This window comes from Gorilla gorilla, chromosome 19 (genome assembly GCF_029281585.2).
Source record: "Gorilla gorilla gorilla isolate KB3781 chromosome 19, NHGRI_mGorGor1-v2.1_pri, whole genome shotgun sequence".
NCBI lineage: Eukaryota > Metazoa > Chordata > Mammalia > Primates > Hominidae > Gorilla > Gorilla gorilla.
Window position 1 is genome coordinate 30832718 of NC_073243.2, and position 19514 is coordinate 30852231.

The window sequence follows — 19514 nt, forward strand, 5'->3', positions numbered from 1 at the left end:
AGTTCAACATGTTTAATAAAAAACATATTACCCACAAGTTCAAATATTAATACACATAGCTCAACTCCTAAGTTAGAACCCAAAAATACATGACTATCACTCTCGTAATTTTAGGAACTGATCTATATTAACTCAAGAATTTTGCATTTTCAGGGCAGGATGGATGGTTTACCACAACTCATGACAGTAAAGAGTGGTCTCTGATAGGCTTCTATTCAATTCTTCTTGCACTTGTACTATTTATTCATAAGGAAGCTCTAAATGATACCTTTCTGACCAATGATCAAGGAAATCACAGTTATAATCATTCTGGAGACTAAAAGGTCAAATTAGGGTCCAGAGGAAAAAAAAAATGGAATCAAGGGATTCTGGACAATAATCAAAATGTCTTAGCAATACCCAGGAATTTACAAGGGTGGTAAGCTGTTTCCAAGGTAGATTCTATAATATAAAAAAATACAGGCTCATTGAACACAGTGCCACTTTCTTAAAATAACTTGTCAATACCCTTGGTGTACTGTCGCCAAGAATTTGGTCCTCTGCTTCCAAAACTTATTTCCACAAGGAAAGTGAATATTCACTATAGTGTAGCAGGCTAACCCAAAACAGACCAGGATCCCCAGGGCTCCTGAAGGCAGAAGCTTAGGAATAGAGTGCTCCGATCAGATATTCTATCCAGCTGCACTCCTCCTCCTTTTTCCTGCCCAGAAATGAAAGACGACCACAGGAGCAAAGACAGAACAAGATGTTAAAAGCAGTTATCTGCTGGGCATAGAGGGATTTATGGAGACACTAACAAAGGCAACACAGAGATCTTTTATCAGCAATCCCTGACAGGCATCTTAGCACACTGTATGAACTCAGACCCAGTGTCTTCCCTCAAAGGATTCTGTTCTGTATATTGCTTGTTTCTGGTCTGAACTAGACAGAAAAATGCATTAAATTCTAGAAGGCCATCTCCTTTAGTGCTGACATGCCAAGTGATTTGGTATAGTGTTTTTAATTCTGAATACTTCATCTTCCAGTATTTAAATATAGTCTACAAATAATTTAGCTGATAACATTATTTAAAACAAAAAAGGCACTTTACCTTTCTAGATTCAAACACCCAATGGCTCTTTCCATCTTCATCAATGTGATTCCACCAACGTAGGCCAACCATTAGTCTACCTGTGACATTCTGGTGAAGATTAATATAAACAGGCACATTTTAAAAGCATTATTTAAAGATCTACCACAAGCTCCTATCTTAGTGTAACATTTCACAAACAAAAACCTTCAGCTTTACCTCCATAATATCCAGTTAGCAAAGACTACTATGTATCAGGCTTGGCTAAGCGATTAAGTAAAATGGTAATGGCAGGACTAATAGGGGTAGAGGTGACAGAGCAAGCAACAAGTCCACCCATAAACATTACACCTTCTCTTTTCCCTCATGAACAATTTGCCCTTTCTCCAGTTCCCTAATTTTCCCTAAACCCCTTGCTATTTGGTTACTGTGACCTACTTTACATCCTGACTATAGCTACATATATTTTACAACTACATATCCCTGAAAATGATTATAGACACTGGCCTTCAGTCAGTCTCTCAAGTGTACCAAGCTCTTTTCCTACTTACTAAGGTAACAAATTAGTTTGATAGCTTTCCTAATCTTTATTTACTCAACAAATATTTACTGAGCATCTACTATGTGCTGGTAATACAACAGTGACTAACAGATACCAACTCCTTCCTCAGGGAAAGAGGTGAAGAGAGGCAGACAACCAATGCACAAATGTACCATTGCCAACTGAGTTAAGTCCTGCAAGGGAAAAGTGTGAGATGCTTGAAGAGTGTAACAGGGAAATTTGATCTAGTCTGGGTATCAGAAAATGACTCTCTGAGGAGTCAACATTTGGAATGAAATATAAAAGATAAATAAGAATCAACAGTACCATGGATGTTTAATTAATGGTGTCCACTAATAGATTCAGTGGTTCTGTGAACCTCGATGGGTAAAAAAAAAATGTTACCTTCATTTTCATTAACCTCTGGCTAAAATTTAGCATATCTTTAAATTATGAATGTAGACAACAAACTATGAATGTAGGTAAAATTAAAAACACCCTGACACAACAGAAATCACAGTGATATTTAGTCAATTTTTGTAAATGCTCCACAGGCATTTAACAAGAAAGTATTCTCTCTGTCATACAAAGTCCCAAATACTGCTATCAAATTGATGTTGCCAATTATTTCATTCAGATCCTTCAGAACTTATTTTTTGGCACTTTGGTTTGTTAAAGATAGTAGTTTGTTAAACTCATCATAATGCTTTTCTATTTTCTAATATTTCCAATTTTTTTACTATACATAGTTTGACATAATTTTACTCTGTGAATGATCTTCACTGTGATTCATAAAATCACCTTTTTTTGTTCCTCTTAGTGCTTTCTTACTCTGATCCATATCTCATCTGATAATAATACAATGCCAAGTTTCTTTTTGTTTGAGTTGATCTGATGTTATCTTTGCCTTCTTTTATTTTTTCTAATGTCATTAATTTGGTTAGATCTTTTGTTTGGACTTTGATTTCTGACCAATCTTAGTATTCTTGTCTTTAAATGGGTAGTTTAATCAAATTACATTTCCTATTATAATGAATTTGCTATTACTTACATCACTTTATACATGTACTTTCTGATTTAAGCTTCCTTGACAGTTGCTTTGTTTTCCTTCTTTTGCTCTATGAACTGTTTTACTTGCTCCATCTTCTCCAATGTTGCAGAAGATACACGACTGGTTTTAAATTTTACTAATAGTTGCCATTATTTTTTTTTTTTTTTTTTTGAGATGGAGTCTTGCTCTGTTGCCCAGGCTAGAGTGCAGTGGCGCAATCTCGGCTCACTGCAAGCTCTGCCTCCTGCCTCAGCCTCCTGAGTAGCTGGGACTACAGGCGCCTGCCACCACGCCCGGCTCATTTTTTTTTTTTTTATTTTTAGCAGAGATGGGGTTTCACCATGTTAGCCAGGATGGTCTCGATCTCCTGACCTCATGATCCACCCGCCTCAGCCTCCCAAAGTGCTGGGATTATAGGCGTGAGCCACTGCGCCCAGCCATAGTTGCCATTAAATTTTTAAAACCATTATTTAACCTTTTTTACTCAATTTGTCAGAGTGAATAAAATAAAAACCAATATAAGCTTTAGCATTTAAGCATACCTTTAAATTATTCTCCCTTCTCTACCTCTTCTTTATCTTCATTAACATCACCTAGGGCAAGCCTATCCAACCCTCTGCCCACAGGCCTCATGCTGCCCAAGAGAAATTCGTAAACTTTCTTAAAACATTATGAGATTTTTTTGTGTGTGATTTTTTTTTTAAGCTCATCAGCTAATGTTAGTGTATTTTATGTGTGGCCCAAGATAATTCTTTCTTCCACTGTGGCCCCGGGAAACCAAAAGATTGGACACCTAGGGGTTTAGATGAAGACTGATTTTTTTGTTTTTTTAGTAAGTACACTGAGATTTATAACAATTATGACACATCTCTATTTTAACTGTTTCAGAACCCTGCTTATCCCAAGTCCACTTAATAATTTCCCTATTCTTGACTTCTTAATTTTGCTTCATATCTCCATTGTTTTGCTATCTATAAGTAATTTTGCCAAGGATAAAAGGGTGCCATTTTTTAAGCCCTTGTTTAAAAACAAAAATAAACAAACAAATAAACCTTATCAGAAAATAAACTATTTTGATCGCATTTTTTAAAACTCTAAACCCAGAAAAATTTTAAGAGTTTGGAAATTACCAGGAAGAACTGACTGGAAAGCATGTTCTATTTGGCTGAACAGAAATTTTATGAACAACAAAAAGAAACATGTATCAAAACTGTGAGCAGTATGTACTAAATACTTTGGAGCATAAAGTAACAGAAGAAATTCAAAGAAATGCAAGCCAAAGAAGACTGGACAAAAGAAAAACCTAAAGAAAACAGACCTTTGAAATCTTCCTTCTCAGCATTATGCGGCCTATGGAAACTGGCCATCACCAAGCCAACCACTTCAGATATCTTTAAGAATTAAAAGATGGCCAGGCGCAGTGGCTCACGCCTGTAATCCCAGCACTTTGGGAGGCTGAGGCGGGCAGATCACTTGAGGTCAGAAGTTCAAGACCAGCCTGATCAACATGGAGAAACCCCGTCTGTACCAAAAATACAAAAAAATTAGCCAGGCGTGGTGGTGCATGCCTGTAATCCCAGCTACTCAGGAGTCTGAGGCAGGAGAATCACCTGAACCCAGGAGGCAGAGGTTGCGGTGAGCCAAGATCATGCCATTGCACTCCAGCCTGGGCAACAAAAGTGAAACTCCGTCTCAAAAAAAAAAGAATTAAATTAAGATCTAAAAATGGCTACATTGGTGGGTGTGAATAGGGTTGTAACATCTTACTAGTCTTTGAATCAGTATATGTCTCTGAAACTCCAAAATCAGCCTTTGATTTTTTTCTCCACTATTTTACTATATTTTCGAACACACACAGTTAAATTTTACAGTGAATACCCAAATATCTATCATCTAGAGTCCATATTTAATATTTTATTATGCTTACTTATCTATTTATTATGTACCTATCTATCCATCCATCCATCTCTCTAATCATTGTTCTTGAGTTTGAAACCATTTCTTACACTCCTTTCTATCCCCTACAGCAGGGTGTCTCAACCTTGGCACAACTGACATTTTGGGTCAGGTAGTTCTTTGTTGCAGAGGGGCCGTCCTGTGTGTTAGGATATTTAGCAGCATACCTGCCCTCTAGCCACTAGATGTCAATAGCACACTCCTCCCACCTCCAGTCATGACAACCAAAAACATTTTTGGGCACTGACAAATATTCAGTGGGTGGCAAGCTTGTCTCTGGTTGAGAAACACTGCCTTAAAGCATCCATAGGAGCCTTTTCAAAAGGTAGGTATTTTTTAGGTATTTGTGGACAAACTACACTGGGGCCTTATCTAGAAATTATATACAACACACCTACAGGTAAGCCTGAAGCAAAACCCATGGTATGGATTAGAAGCAACATTGTAGGGTCTATGGTTGCTAGTCACATTTGTTTGTTTATTTGACTTTAAAGCTGATGTAGGTTAGAATATGGCACAGAAAAATCAGCAGCACAGTAACCTACATGTCTCATCTTGTATTGTCAAAGGGAAAAAATGAAAAAAAAAAAAAAAACTACATGCAATTTGATATATCTAGCACTTCAACACAGATGAGGTTTGAAGTAACAAAAGATTAACAATAATGCAAAATGCTAACTCTCATATTTTTATACATCATTTTCATATTAAATATAATTTTAAAATAAAAACAATCAAAATTACCTTCACTGCCCAAAAGTCACACGACAACAACAAGATAATTGTCACCATACAGGTAATAAAGCTGCTGCTGAGCAACTCACAGAGAAGATAGACGATGATTGCACTGACTCAAAAGAATAAGTGGAAAAACGATGCTACTGGATGTCTGAAAACCAAAACACAATGAAAGAAATGCAATTACATTTTACTACAGGTACTAGCAAATGCAGAGAAAAATGTTTTAGCCATCGTGTAACTGTGAAGAGTTTTGTCAAAATAAAAGAGGTGACTTTAGTAGGAGGAAGCAAACCTCCTAGCTGTCTTTTTCTTAAGCCCCACTATTTGACTAGGCCCTGTAGTTACAGAAAATACACTATGCACAGATGACTTTAACACCTCATTGAATATAAACTTTCACAAAATAGATAATAAAGAATTTTACCTCTCTTGGAGAAATAAGGAAACTGTATCTTAGAATTTGAATCCTATTTTCAAATCACGCCAAAAGAATTCCTTAGCCCTCAGAAATCACTCAGACATTAAGACAAAGTTATCAGGTAGTTTGTTTCTTTTTTTTTTTTTTTTTTTTTTGAGACGGAGTCTCGCTCCGTCGCCCAGGCTGGAGTTTGGTGGCACAATCTTGGCTCACTGCAAACTTCACCTCCTGGGTTCACGCCATTGTCCTGCCTCAGCCTCCCAAGTAGCTGGGACTACAGGCGCCTGCCACCACGCCCGGCTAATTTTTTGTATTTTTAGTAGAGATGGGGTTTCACCATGTTAGCCAGGATGATCTCAATCTCCTGACCTCGTGATCCACCTGCCTCGGCCTCCCAAAGTGCTGGGATTACAGGCGTGAGCCATCGCGCCCAGCCTGTTTCTTGTTTTTTAATAGCTTTTTTGAGATATAATTCACATATCATACAATTTACTTATTTAAGGTAAACAATCTAATGGTTTTTAGTACATTCACAGATTTGTACAACCATCACTCCAATTTTACAACTTTTCATTACCCCAGACAGAATCTTTGTACCCACTGGCAGTCATTCCCCATTTACCTTCAAACCCCTCAGCTTCTAGCAACAGCTAATCTATCTTCTGTCTCTACAGATTTGCCTATTCTGGACATTTCATATAAATGAAATAATACAATATGTGGTCTTTTGTGACTGGCATGAAAGATGAAAGAAAAGTAAAAAACAGCATTTTAGCAGGGTTCAAGTAGAATTTGCTTTCGATAAGTGAATTTCCTTAGAGAGAATTAAATTTAGAATAGAAATGTTATGTGATTTTGAAATATGCACAATAAATCAAAATGTAATGTATCTATAGAAACTATATAAAGAAATGGTACATTCTTGGAAAATAGCACAGAATTAAAAACACAGGTGTTCAAATAATTGGATTTGCTGATTTTAAAACTCAGTATTAAGTATGCCAATTATTCACAAGAAAATCTGAAATGTCATCTTTGTCTTACACTAAATGTCAAATTAGCAACATGCAGTATTCACAAGCACATTGAAATAACTCTGCCTTGACTCCCATCAGCTAGCACTGACATACATACAGAACAGCACTGGACACTAACACAGCTCATGCAACTTCTCCTTCTACCTGATTTTGGCTTTTCTTGGTCTATTAGTCGTCTCCTCTTCTGCATCAAACAGTGAAACATCTTCAGTGTCATCATTACTATCCTGGTAGGAAAAATAAATGGTCAAGAAGCAAAACAAAATTCAGTGTTTACACAGCCACTGCATGCAAAGCTGCATACTCATCAAAATAGAAGATAAAATAATGTGGTTACAGCATCAGGAATTCAAAACCTAGGAAAAGGACACATGCAGATCCTCCACCCCGCCTCCTCAAATCATCTGGCAAAAACCCCAGAGAATAATCGAAGTCTCAGCTCCTCCATCCCTGCCCCTAGGCTGCACCATCTGAGAAAACTCTGGGGTGCAGCTGAGGCTACTACAAACTTAACACCTATCCTCCTCACCCGTTCTCTCCCAAGTCACAGAGCAAGCCGAGGCTACTGGGGATAATCTCAAGGTTTCTGGCTCCTTCACAAAATCATCTGACTGCATCCTTAGTTCCATGACCCCTTCTCACAACTCCTTCTCTTCTTATCCAAGGCTAAACCAATTATTTGTGCTCAGAATAACTTCTTTTCATGCCTCCTCGGGGATTTGCTTCATCATTTTCCCCTGTATTTACACTTTCTTCTATCTTCAAGTCTATCTATTGGATCTTTCTTTTTTGTTGTTGTTGAAATGGAGTTTTGCTCATCACCCAGGCTGGAGTGCAATGGCACAATCTTGGCTCACTGCAACCTCCGCCTCCCGGGTTCAAACGATTCTCCTGCTTCAGCCTTCCAAGTTGCTGGGATTACAGGCATGTGCCACCACACCCAGCTAATTTTCATATTTTTAGTTGAGACGGGGTTTCACCATGTTGGCCAGGCTGGTCTTGAACTCCTGACCTCAGGTGATCTGTCCGCCTCAGCCTCCCAAAGTGCTGGGATTACAGGTATGAGCCACCACGCCCGGCCTCTATTGAATCTTTCTAATCAGCATATGCATATAAACTTCTTCAAGGCCACTTATTAGGCAAAAAAAGATTTTTTTAAGAACCCTGATCCTGAATCTCCCCTTCAATCCTCTACCTTCCCAAAGCATTGCTTCCTTTTACAACCTTAGGCTTTTTTTTTTTTTTTTTTTGAGATGGAGTCTTTGCTCTGTCGCTCAGGCTGGAGTGCAGTGGCGTGGCCTCAACTCACTGCAACCTCTGCCTCCTGGGTTCAAGTGATTCTCCTGCCTCACCTTCCCAAGTAGCTGGGACTACAGGCACGTGCCACCATGCCTGGCTAATTTTTTGTATTTTTTTAGTAGAGACAGGTTTCACAGTGTTAACCAGATTTCATGACCTTGTGATCCACCCGCCTCGGCCTCCCAATTGCTGGGATTACAGGCATGAGCCACCATGCCCGGCCCCATAACCTTAGGCTTCTAAGAGTGGTTCACACCTCAATTCACTGCAATTCCCCTCAACTACAACAAACCTGATCCTGTTCCTCTCCTAGTGCCACTCACCAGCCTCCCTGCCTTTCTCCCTCTCTATTCCAGCCTCTCCTTTACATTACCCAGAGCAATCCTCCCAATATGGAAATCACACCATGTCACTCTACTGCTCAAATTTTTCCATGGCATCCCTACAAGTATAGGATAAAATTTAACTCCTTCACATAAAGCATAGAAGATCACAGAATCTAATGCCCCCTACTTGCTTCTGACACCGTCTTCATTGAGCACTGTTGAGCACTGAAGCAATACTGTTACTACATGGTCTCTAAGAACACTACGATCTCTCTCCCATCTCCTGCCTTTCACATGTTGTCTCAGAAAACTCTTCCCTTCCCCATGCCCTGCTCACCACCAAATACCAAATCATCCTTCAAGTTTTTTAGCTCAAATACTGAAATAGCTGAAAACCTGTCTCTGAAATCCCCATGTTCCCACAGCACTTGGACGAATCTCCATTTGAACAATTATCTCAGAGTATTCTTATTGCACATCTACCCGCTCCTACCTCCATATAGATTAAGCTGCTGGAGGACCTAGAAGACAAGGTTTTTTATTTTTTTTTTTGAGACAGTCTTGCTCTGTCGCCCAGGCTGGAGTACAGTGGTATGGTCTGAGCTTACTGCAACCTCCACCTCCTGGGTTCAAGCTAGATTCTAGTGCCTCAGCCTCCTGAGTAACTGGGATTACAGGAGTGTGTCGGCTAATTAGCCTGGCTAATTTTTGTATTTTTAGTAGAGACAGAGTCTCACCACGTTGGCCAGGCTGGTTTCAAACTCCTGACCTCAAGGGATCCGCCCACCTCACCCTCCCATAGTGCTGGGATTATAGGTGTGAGCCACCACGCCCAACCAAGACTGTCTTTGCATTGTAGTAAATCCTAGTGTCTGGCAGAGCATTCAGCCAAGTGGTACAGTACTGGTTGAAGGCATGAGTAAATAAGCAAAGGAGACGATAATATACAGCTGACTGTGATCAGGGCTGAGAAATCTAAGTGCAAATGGGAGCCAGGGAAGGAAGCAAATCATTCCTACTACAGGGCACTGGAGAAGCTTTCTGGAGGAGAGTTTGTCAGCTGGGCCCTGACAGTCCACGTCGGCCTCCCTAGACTAGGTATATTTTGAAAGGCACAGGTGGGAATACAGGAAGTTTGTCTAAGAAATGGTCAAGTAGCTCATGCAGTAAGTGATGGATGCGAGAAGCTCCTACTGAGCTAAGGCTGAAAAGGTAAAATGGATTCAGATCTATGAGACTAGTGGTTCTCAACCTTGGCTACAATTAGAATGCTCTTTTTCTTAAAAAAACAAACAAACAAACAAAAAAAGGCTGATACTTGGGTCCAGCCCTCAGTGGTTCAGATATAATTGCTTTGAGGTGTGATCATAACATACAGCAAGATTGAGATCCACCGTATGATGTTATGAATAAAAAGCTGAGGCCTTCTGCTCTCGATCCCAACAGTCTAATCGCCATCCAGCGGCCAGGGAGACTTTTTCACATCAAATCCTATCATTCCCCTACTGAAACCTCTCAGCACTATGACTGAAAAACAGACTCCCTATCATGACCTATCACGATCTGGTCCCTGCCAATCTCTAAGACCTTATCTCAGGCCACTCACTCTTCATTAACTGTGGTAGGCTGAATACCTCCTCACCCCTCCCAAAAATGTTTAGGTTCTAATCTCTGGAACCTGTGAATATGTAAATTTACTTGGCAAAAAGAATTTCACAGATGAGATTAAGTTAAGGATCTTGAGGTCAAGAGATCATCCTGGATTACCCAGGCTGGTCAGATGACGTAATCACAATGGTCCTTACAAGGGAAACAAAGGAGGGTCAGTGAGAGAAGGTGATGAAACAAGCAAAGTAGAGATGAGAGACAGAGATTTGAACAGGCTGTGCTGATGGTATTAAGATGGGGAAGGGATCCCAGGTGTTTAGAAGCTGAATCAGGCAAGGAAACTGATTCTCCAGAACCCCTACCCACACCTTGATGTTTAACCCCTTGAGCCTCATTCTGGACTTCTGACCACCAGAACTTTACAACAGTACATATGACTTCACTGCCGCAGTAGCAACAGGAAATTTATACAGTACCTAAGCTCCTGCCAGACTGGCCATTTTTTTTTTTTTTTTTTTTGACACAGGGTCTGGCTTTCGCCCAGGCTGGAGTGCAGTGGAGCAATCAGGGGTCACTACTGCAGGCTCTACATCTCAGCCTCCTGAGTACTGCAAGCCACCATATCTAATATTTTAATTTCTTGCAGAAATAGGGTCTCGCTATGTTGCCCAGGCTAGTCTCAAACTCCCGGGCTCAAGCAATTCTCCTGCCTTAGCCTCCCAAAGTGCTACGATTAGAGGCATGAGCCATGCCCAGGCTGGCCTTCTTTTCAGTTCCTTAAACATGCCAAACTTGGGCCCCGTCAGGTTCTTTTGCACTTATGGTTCATATTACCTAGAACACTATTCTCTTACCCTGCTCTTTGAAAGACTGATTTCTTCTCATTTATTCAGTAAATACTGAGTGCCTACCAAGTGCCAGGTACTGCTGTAAGTGGTACAGATTTAAAAAAAAAAAAAAAAAAAGACAAATAGCTCTGCACTCCTGGAGTTACATTTACTAAGATGGGGAAGACCATGGACACAAAAGATTTCGAGGCAAAATCAGCAGTTTGATTTTGGACATTTTAAGATGCTAAATGACATTTTAAGATGCTAAAACCAAAAAGCATTGAAAGGGAGATCCATTGGAGTGTTTTAAGTGTAAGACTGCATGTTCTGACTCACCTGTTAGAAAGAGAATTCTGGCTACTGTAGTAAAAATCTGGAGGGGGAGGGGAGAAGAAGGAGGGACAAAAGCACAACGCTAGGAGACTGGTTAGGAAACTACTTTAATCACGAGGCCAAGAAGTAATGGCTTGGTCTAAGATGGATGCAGTGGAGGTGGTGAAAAACAGATTCCAAGTACATTTTAAGGTACAGCTGACAGGATTTGCTGATGGACTGACTGGGGAGGTGGAGGAAGGGTAAATAAAAGGAATCAAGGAAGATTCCAAAGTTTTTGTCCTGAACAACTAAAAAGACAAAGATGGCTAAGACAGACTCCTGGCATTCCAATAATTAGAGATCACAAAGATAAGAAGGAATAGGCTGTGGGGACTGAAAAAGAAGTACCAAGGAACATAAGGTGAGCCAGGAGGGGGTAGTGTCCTGGAAACCAAACAAAGTGCCTCCAGGAGGAGGATCCATCATCTGTGTCAAATGCTGCTCATAAGTAAGATGAAAACCAAAGAGAGACCACTGTATTTTTTTTCTTTTTTTTGAGACGGAGTCTTGCTCTGTCGCCAGGCTGGAGTGCAATGGCGTGATCTTGGCTCACTGCAACCTCCGCCTCCGGGGTTCAAGCGACTCCCCTGCGTCAGCCTCAGCCTCCCGAGTAGCTGAGACTACAGGCACATGCCACCACCCCCAGGTAATTTTTGTATTTTTAGTAGAGACGGGGTTTCACCATGTTGGCCAGGATGGTCTCCATCTCTTGACCTCATGATCCACCCACCCTGGCCTCCCAAAGTGCTGGGATTACAGCCATGAGCCCTGCGCCCAGCCATGACCACTGTATCTTTAACAGGTCATCGGGGAACTCAGTAAGAGCAGTTCCAGTATGGTTGGGAGAGGGGAAGAGAGACTGACTAGAATGAATACAAGAGAGACTGGAAGAATTAAAAGACAAGTATATATGATACAAGTCTTTAAAAGAAAAAGAATGGAGTGACCAGTGAAAGAGCATGTGCTGTCAAGTTTGTTTTTTTTTGTTTGTTTGTTTGTTTGTTTTGAGACGGAGTCTGGCTCTGTCGCCCAGGCTGGAGTGCAGTGGCGCGATCTCGGCTCACTGCAAGCTCCGCCTCCCAGGTTTACGCCATTCTCCTGCCTCAGCTTCCCGAGTAGCTGGGACTACAGGTGCCCGCCACCACCCCTGGCTAATTTTTTGTTTTTCAGTACAGACGGGGTTTCACCGTGTTAGCCAGGATGGTCTCGATATCCTGACCTCGTGATCCACCCGCCTCGGCCTCCCAAAGTGCTGGGATTACAGGCGTGAGCCACCGCGCCCGGCCAAGTTTTCATTTTTTAAGTTAAGAGAAATTAAAACACGTTTATATGTTGATGTGAGCAAACGTTTAAAAGGATTAAAAAACTGATGATGCAAGAAAGAGAATTACTAGAACAATGCCTTCCAGTAGGCAAGAGGAGATGGAAACCAGGACACAGTAGACAGGAAGACCTAAGAATGGAGCACTGACAGTCCAATTATCATAAAAGAATATGAGACCCTGAGTAAACATGCAAATAAATAGGCAGCTAGTGTGAAAATTGTCTTCCGACAGCTTCCATTTTCAGTGAAACAAGAAGCAACGTTACCAGCTGAGAGAGGATAAGAGAAGAAACGTTGAAGATTTGAGTTTTAATAGTTGCCTAAGGCGAGAGGGTGAAAGGGCTATGGAAATGTAGAATGACCGCCTGGCAGCACTAAGGGCTCGACTGAGGTTCACGTCACAAACTTATCAAGTGGGAACAGTTGGCCGGGCCTGGCGGCTCACGCCTGTAATCCTAGCACTTTGGAAGGCCGAGGCGGGTGGATCACCTGAGGTCAGGAGCTCAAGACCAGCCTGGTTAATATGGTGAAACCCCATCTCTACTAAAAATACAAAAATTAGCTGGGCGTGGTGGCGGGCGCCTGTAATCCCAGCTGCTCTGGAGGGTGAGGCAGAAGAATCGCTTGAAGCCGGGAGGCGGAGGTTGCAGTGAGCCGAGATCACACCATTGTACTCCAGCCTGGGCAACAAGAGTGAAACTCCGTCTCATAAATGAATGAATGAATGAATGAATGAATGAATGAATGAATGAATGAATAAGTAAATAAATAAATAAATAGTGGGAACAGTCAACATGGTTGTGTTTCTCCAGCCTCATCCAGCCTGGGCGCAGGTTCAAATGTCAGAAGCATCTGAACCTGAACAACTCCATCTTCAATAGGAGCTGGGTAAAATGAGGCTGAAACCTACTGGGCTGCATTCCCAGACAGGGCATTCTAAATCACAGGATGAGATGTGAGGTTGGCACAAAATACAGGTCATAAAGACCTTGCTGAAAAAACAGGTTGCAATAAAGGAGCCAGCCAAAACCCACCAAGACCAAGATGGCCACGAGAGTGACCACTGGTCGTCCTCAATACTAGACTCCCATCAGCGCCATGCCAGTTTACAAATGCCATGGCAACATCAGGAAGTTACTCTCTATGATCTAAAAGGGGAGGAATGAATAATCCACCCCTTGTTAACCATATCACTAAGAAATACCCATAAAAATGGGCCACCAGCAGCCCTCCAGGCTGCTCTATGGAGTAGCCACTCCTTTACTTTCTTAATAAACTTGCTTTCACTTTGCACTGTGGCCTCACCCTGAATTCCTTCTTGCCTGATCCAAGACTTTTTTTGTTTTGTTTGAGACGGAGTCTCCCTCTGTAGCCAGGCTGGATGGAGTGCAGTGGCCCGCGGCTCACTGCAACCTCGGCCTCCCCAGTTCAAGCGATTCTCCTGCCTCAGCCTCCCGAGTAGCTGGGACTACAGGCGTGCACCATCACGCCCAACTAATTTTTGTATTTTTAGTAGAGACAGGGTTTCACCAAGTTGGCCAGGATGGTCTCGATCTCTTGACCTCATGATCCACCCACCTCGTCCTCCCAAAGTGCTGGGATTACAGGCCTGAGTCACCACGCCCGGCCAAGGACCCTCTTTTCGGGTCTGGATCGGGACACCTTTCCTGTAATACAGCTGAATTTAACCATTATTAGATTTTCTCCACTCAAGGCATCTCCTCATAAGCAGTCTTTCCTGACCATAAATCTTAGTTGTCCTATCCTCAGACACTTGTTATTTCATCACCCTGCCTTTGCAATTATCTGAAAATATCTTTGGTTATACAATTTATCGTGTCTCCCCACCCAACCCCCATCTCCTAGAACCCACTTCCCTAACCCGAAAATACAGGGCAAGAAACCTGTCTGTACTGGTCACAACCCTATCCCTGGGCCTACAACCGTGTCTGAGTCATAGTAATCCCTCAACAAATTTTGTGTGAACCGAAAGAAAAAAACACTTAAGACAATCTAAGTGACTATAAACAGTAGTTTTTTCTAAAAATATTATTAATCTTACGAGTCTCTGGTTGCCAACATGTGGACTACAATTAACTCTAAGAGCACAAAGGAGAGAATCACCAACAACATTAGTTTGGAAACAGCAATTTGAAAGCGAGGCTCTGCCGGTGTCGCCGATTCCTACAAGATAGCATCGCACCCCTGGGTGTCAGGAAGCTAAGAGGCCCGCAGGCCGCTCCTCCTCAACTCCACCCCGGCAATAAGGGTTGAGGAAAGAGAGACCCCCACTCGCGCTGGTTAACAATGGGTGTCCCCACAGCCGCAAGAAGTACTTGCTCAGCGCCGCACGGGTCACGCCTCCCCCAGCGGCCTCAGAACCCCCAGCAGCCCTCCTCAGACAACTACCCACAGCCCTCCACTCCCGGCCGCCCCGCTCCTCCTCGAGTTCGAGTAGCGGGCGCGGGGGACGCGGGCTCCAGTCCCACGGAACCTGCAGAGCCAGTCCCAGGAGCCGCCACCCTCCCAGCGCGCCCTCAGCCCCTCACCTGCTGCAACATGGCGGCCCTACGCCAGCCCTACTTCCAGGAGCCACGTCAGCGCAGCAGCGTACGGGTCCGGGTCGGAACTGACGCGACCCGTCACCAAGGGCCAGCAGGGACCACTGTAAGAGCCTCAGTCCGGCCTCACCTCCGCTTTGAGGGAGCAACTCCAGGGGCGGGGCGAGAGGGGGCGGGGCGAGAGGGGGCGGGGCGAGAGGGGGCGGGGCGAGCGGGGGCGGGGCGAGCAGCCCGGACACGGCGGAGGCGGAGCCTGGAGCAGGAGCGAAAGGGAAAGGCATTGGGGCCACAGTGGGCTCTAAGTGGAAAGCTTCATGGTCTGTTTTACGGAAGTATTTGCTGTCCACCCAATGCAAATTCTAAAGTCGTTCCTCCAGCGTCGCTGCCCCGAATGCAGGGGGGCGGGGTTTTATTGTATAATATAATTTTCTTTAAATATTTTACAAAGACTTACTCCTGTACAGTATTACTTTTGTACTTTAAATTGTAGAAGCAACTTTTTAAAATATGTTCTTGCAGAGAAGTAAAACGTTAAGAAAAACAAGGCAGGAGGACTCTAGAGTAACTAATGGACGGTATTATTATGGGAGGTGTAAACTTAGACTCCAGGAGTTGAGACCTTGCGCCCTGGAGCTTAGGCGCCTGGGAACTCTATTGCCAATCATATCACCAACCTTTATGTACTTCTTTCGTCAGTTGTAAAGTGGGGGTGATAATGGTTTCCTTACAGTGTAAGTATCTAGTAAATGGGAGACGTATACTTATTACAGTTTTAAGTCCAGCCGCTCATGCTGTGATCTTGCCTGAACAAAGGATGTGAAATTAAGGGGCGTTAAGTCATCTTTGAAGCGGTGATGATGACAATATCCTATCTGTCTGGCCGAGTCAGACTGCTGTTGGCATAGTGGTATTTGCACGTTTCCTTAATTGAAGGGATTCTATTAAAATCACAAATTTTACGTGGCTGTTTGCCAGTGCCATTTAAAACCTAATATTCTAATAATGAAAGGGGGAAAACACACACACGCGTTTCTCAAAGGCGAGACATTTCGGCAGCACAATTGCATTCGTGCCCTTGGAGATGAAAAGCTGACAAATTTGGGGCCTGTACGTCCAGCCTGCCCATGGCAGGTTTTCAGTGGTCCACTCAGTGCTGTGGAGTTTTGTGTTGTTTTTCGTAGTTTTTGGTTTTTTAAGGCATTGTGTTTGAATTCATTATCGTCTTTTAATTTTTAATAGCTAATTTTTAAAGCTAATTTTGTATTTTTAGTAGAAACGAGGTTTCACCACGATGGTCAGGCTGGTATCAAACTCCTGATCTCAGGTGAGCCACCAGCCTCAGTCTCCCAAAGTGCTGGGATTACAGGCGTGAGCCACCGCACCTGGTCAAGGCTTGAACTTTCTAATGGGCCATAGCTCTTGTAGTGGGCTGCACTCTTCTAAATTACCTGGTCCCTGCACCATAGTCCAAAGGTTTAAGCAGAAACCTCAATGCACTTGATGTTACTGGCCCTCTTTGTACAGAGGATAAATATGCTAATTCTCTTCCTTAGGAGTTAGCCCTGAGAAGGAAAAGCTCAATGTTGTCAAATGCAACAGGTCAACCCCACTGAGGGCTTCCCCTTTTAAATTCTTAATGGGTTTCATCAGGCTTCTGTGCAAAAATACCAGAAAACTCCAATGCATTACCCTGATATAATCCCATAACTTCATTTGCCAGAAGAACTAATAGCACTAAATTGGTAGTGATGAATGGTATCTAATTTCCGGTGATCATCTCCCCATCCCCCATCAACGAAACTGGGCTTTCCTAATGCTCACTAAATTGTTTTCAGTGGGACTACAGATGCTAATCTCGCCCAACCTCCTTCTGTTTTCTTATTTTGATGATATCAAATATTTGGCTCAGAGGAAGATAATTGGGAGTTCCCACATTAATTACCAGGAAGAAACAGTCAAAAAAAAAAAAAAGGCCAAATAGCAACATCCGCTTGGCTTTCTGTTTATTGTAAAACATTGTAATTTCCCAAGGCTGGTTTAGATAAATACATTTTGTCCAAGTTCAGGGGCCGCTGTTTTCCCTTGCTTCGTGAAATTATCAATAGGCAGGCCTTTGATCTTCCTGATCCATGCAGCTTTGCTGGCTTTTCCTGGATCAACCACTCCAGTGGACTCCCTGGCCTGATATTCCTTCATCTTGGCTTCCTGGTGCTCCTTCTCCTCCTTCACGGTCAACAGCATGAACTCAGTGTTCACTCTAAAAGGATCAAGGGCTGTATAGATGCGAGGCCATTCTTTCTTAAGAGACAGGGTGGCTGTGCCCACTTGTGGAGCTAGCATGCGGTTTGGTTTAATGACCTGCATACTGGTTAGGGGACCCGTACTGCACACAGCCCTTTCAATTGAACTGGTCACTTGTTCTCCACCCTTTAAGCTGCCAGAGAACCTGGAGCGGATAATCATGGGCTGGGGTATGGTGGACTGGACTCTAGGACTGTGCAAAGAGATCTTCAAGTTGGGCTGCAGTTTCTGGATTTCAAGGGGAATACTGGTTCGTTTCACATCTATAGGAGGATTGCTCAATCTCAACCGATCAACTGCACGTTGGATTGATTTTCCTTTGAAATTCAAGACCTTCCTTGGGTATGAAATTGAAGGTCCCCAGACATCAGTAATTTCTGTTTGGGGCCTACAGGGATAGGCAAATTCCCCGGAATTATGGGCTTGCTGCAGGGTGCTAACAGTCAGGAGGAATTGGTCAGGTGACATAGGGATTTTCCAAGACTTTTTCTTTGGGTGACTGGGCAGTTTTCCAGGAGTTTCCAATTGTCCTTGTTTTTGTGCTTTCTCCACATCATCTGCTTTTTCAAAAAAAAGAAAATTTTAAAAAATCGGCGTTCTATGAAAAATATTAAGTACGTATGCATTAAGTACTTGGGCATTCAAACTTTGAAGCACATTGAGGTCTTTGTTGCCCAACAGGTATGCCATCATACAGGCAGGCACCCTGAGTGGTATTAGAAATGCTGATACTAGAAACAATTTAATAAAACAAATTTTTTTGTTTGTTTGTTTTTGTTTTTGAGACGGAGTCTCGCTGTGTCACCCAGGCTGGAGTGCAGTGGCATGATCTCTGCTCACTGCAAGCTCTGCCTTCCGGGTTCACGCCGTTCTCCTGCCTCAGCCTCCCAAGTAGCTGAGACTACAGGCGTCCACCACCATGCCCAGCTAATTTTTTGTATTTTTTTTAGTAGAGACGGGGTTTCACCGTGTTAGCCAGGATGGTCTCGATCTCCTGACCTCGTATCCGCCCGCCTCGGCCTCCCAAAGTGCTGGGATTACAGGCGTGAGCCACCGCAGCCAGCCAATAAAACAAGTTTTTAATAAAATGCTAGTATTGAGTAAAGAGTATATTAGCCTCTAAGTGTGCATATTTTGTATGCAACAGATGTGATTTCAATGCTACACATATTTTTGAAAATGTGAAGTTGAGGCCGGGCGCGGTGGCTCACGCCTGTAATCCCCGCACTTTGGGAGACCCAGGCGGGTGGATCACGAGGTCAGGAGATCCAGACCATCCTGGCTAACACGGTGAAACCCCGTCTCTACTAAAAATACAAAAAATTAGCCAGGCATGGCGGCGGGCGCCTGTAGTCCCAGCTACTCGGGAGGCTGAGGCAGGAGAATGGCGTGAACCCAGGAGGCAGAGCTTGCAGTAAGCCAAGATCGCGCCACTGCACTCCAGCCTGGGCAACAGAACAAGACTCCGTCTCAAAAAAAAAAAAGAAAATGTGAAGTTGGGAATGACCTTCACATCTCATTTATGATTCACACAAAGCAGATCTTATAAATTTATAGTAGCATAACTGTATTTTTCAACAATAATTATATTGCAAAATTTGATCTTTACCTTATTAATCAAATTTGACTCCAAATAATCTTGAATGTTGCCCAAAATAAAACCTGTCTACAGGCTGGGTGCGGTGGCTCATTCCTGTAATCCCAGCACTTTGGGAGGCCTAGGTGGGTAGATCACCTGAGGTCGGGAGTTCGAGACCAGCCTGACCAACATGGAGAAAGCCCGTCTCTACTAAAAATACAAAAAAATTAGCCGGGCATGGTGGCAGGCACCTGTAATCCTAGATACTCAGGAGGCTGAGGCAGGAGAATCGCTTGAACTCAAAAGGCAGAGGTTGCGGTGAGCCGAGATCACGCCGCTGCACTCCAGCCTGGGCAACAGAGTGAGACTCCATCTCAAAAAAAAAAAAAAAAACTGAGTGAAATCAAGATGTCAAAATCTTCCCTATTCTCCTTGCAAACTCAAAAACAGAATTTTTCTCCTTTTATAAAAAAAAGGAATTGTGATGAGCTCATTGTT

General features: G+C 42.9%; 2 protein-coding genes across 12 annotated transcripts in view; both read right to left on the minus strand.

Annotated features, from left to right (window-relative positions):
• CDRT4 (CMT1A duplicated region transcript 4) overlaps positions 1-15355 on the minus strand; it is a 124667-nt gene extending 109312 nt beyond the window's left edge. For 5 of the 11 annotated variants that reach the window (XR_010131727.1, XM_063700648.1, XM_063700647.1 and 2 more), the window contains exons 1-4: positions 15125-15290; positions 6958-7040; positions 5362-5506; positions 1091-1180 (exon numbers count right to left, since the gene is read on the minus strand). Coding sequence is in view for 10 of the 11 variants with exons in the window: in XM_063700648.1 (XP_063556718.1) it covers positions 1091-1180; positions 5362-5409 (138 nt within the window). In the remaining variant the exon portion in view is untranslated. Of the gene's footprint in view, positions 1-1090; positions 1181-5361; positions 5507-6957; positions 7041-13880; positions 15070-15124 lie in introns of those variants that run through there. The other 6 variants (XM_063700639.1, XM_063700640.1, XM_063700643.1 and 3 more) reach the window with 6 other exon arrangements.
• Positions 15356-17172: 1817 nt separating this feature from the next.
• LOC101143828 (F-box/WD repeat-containing protein 10) overlaps positions 17173-19514 on the minus strand; it is a 35249-nt gene continuing 32907 nt past the window's right edge. The window contains 1 exon segment of the mRNA XM_063700660.1: positions 17173-17997. Coding sequence (XP_063556730.1) covers positions 17174-17997 — 824 coding nt within the window. The 3' untranslated portion in view covers position 17173.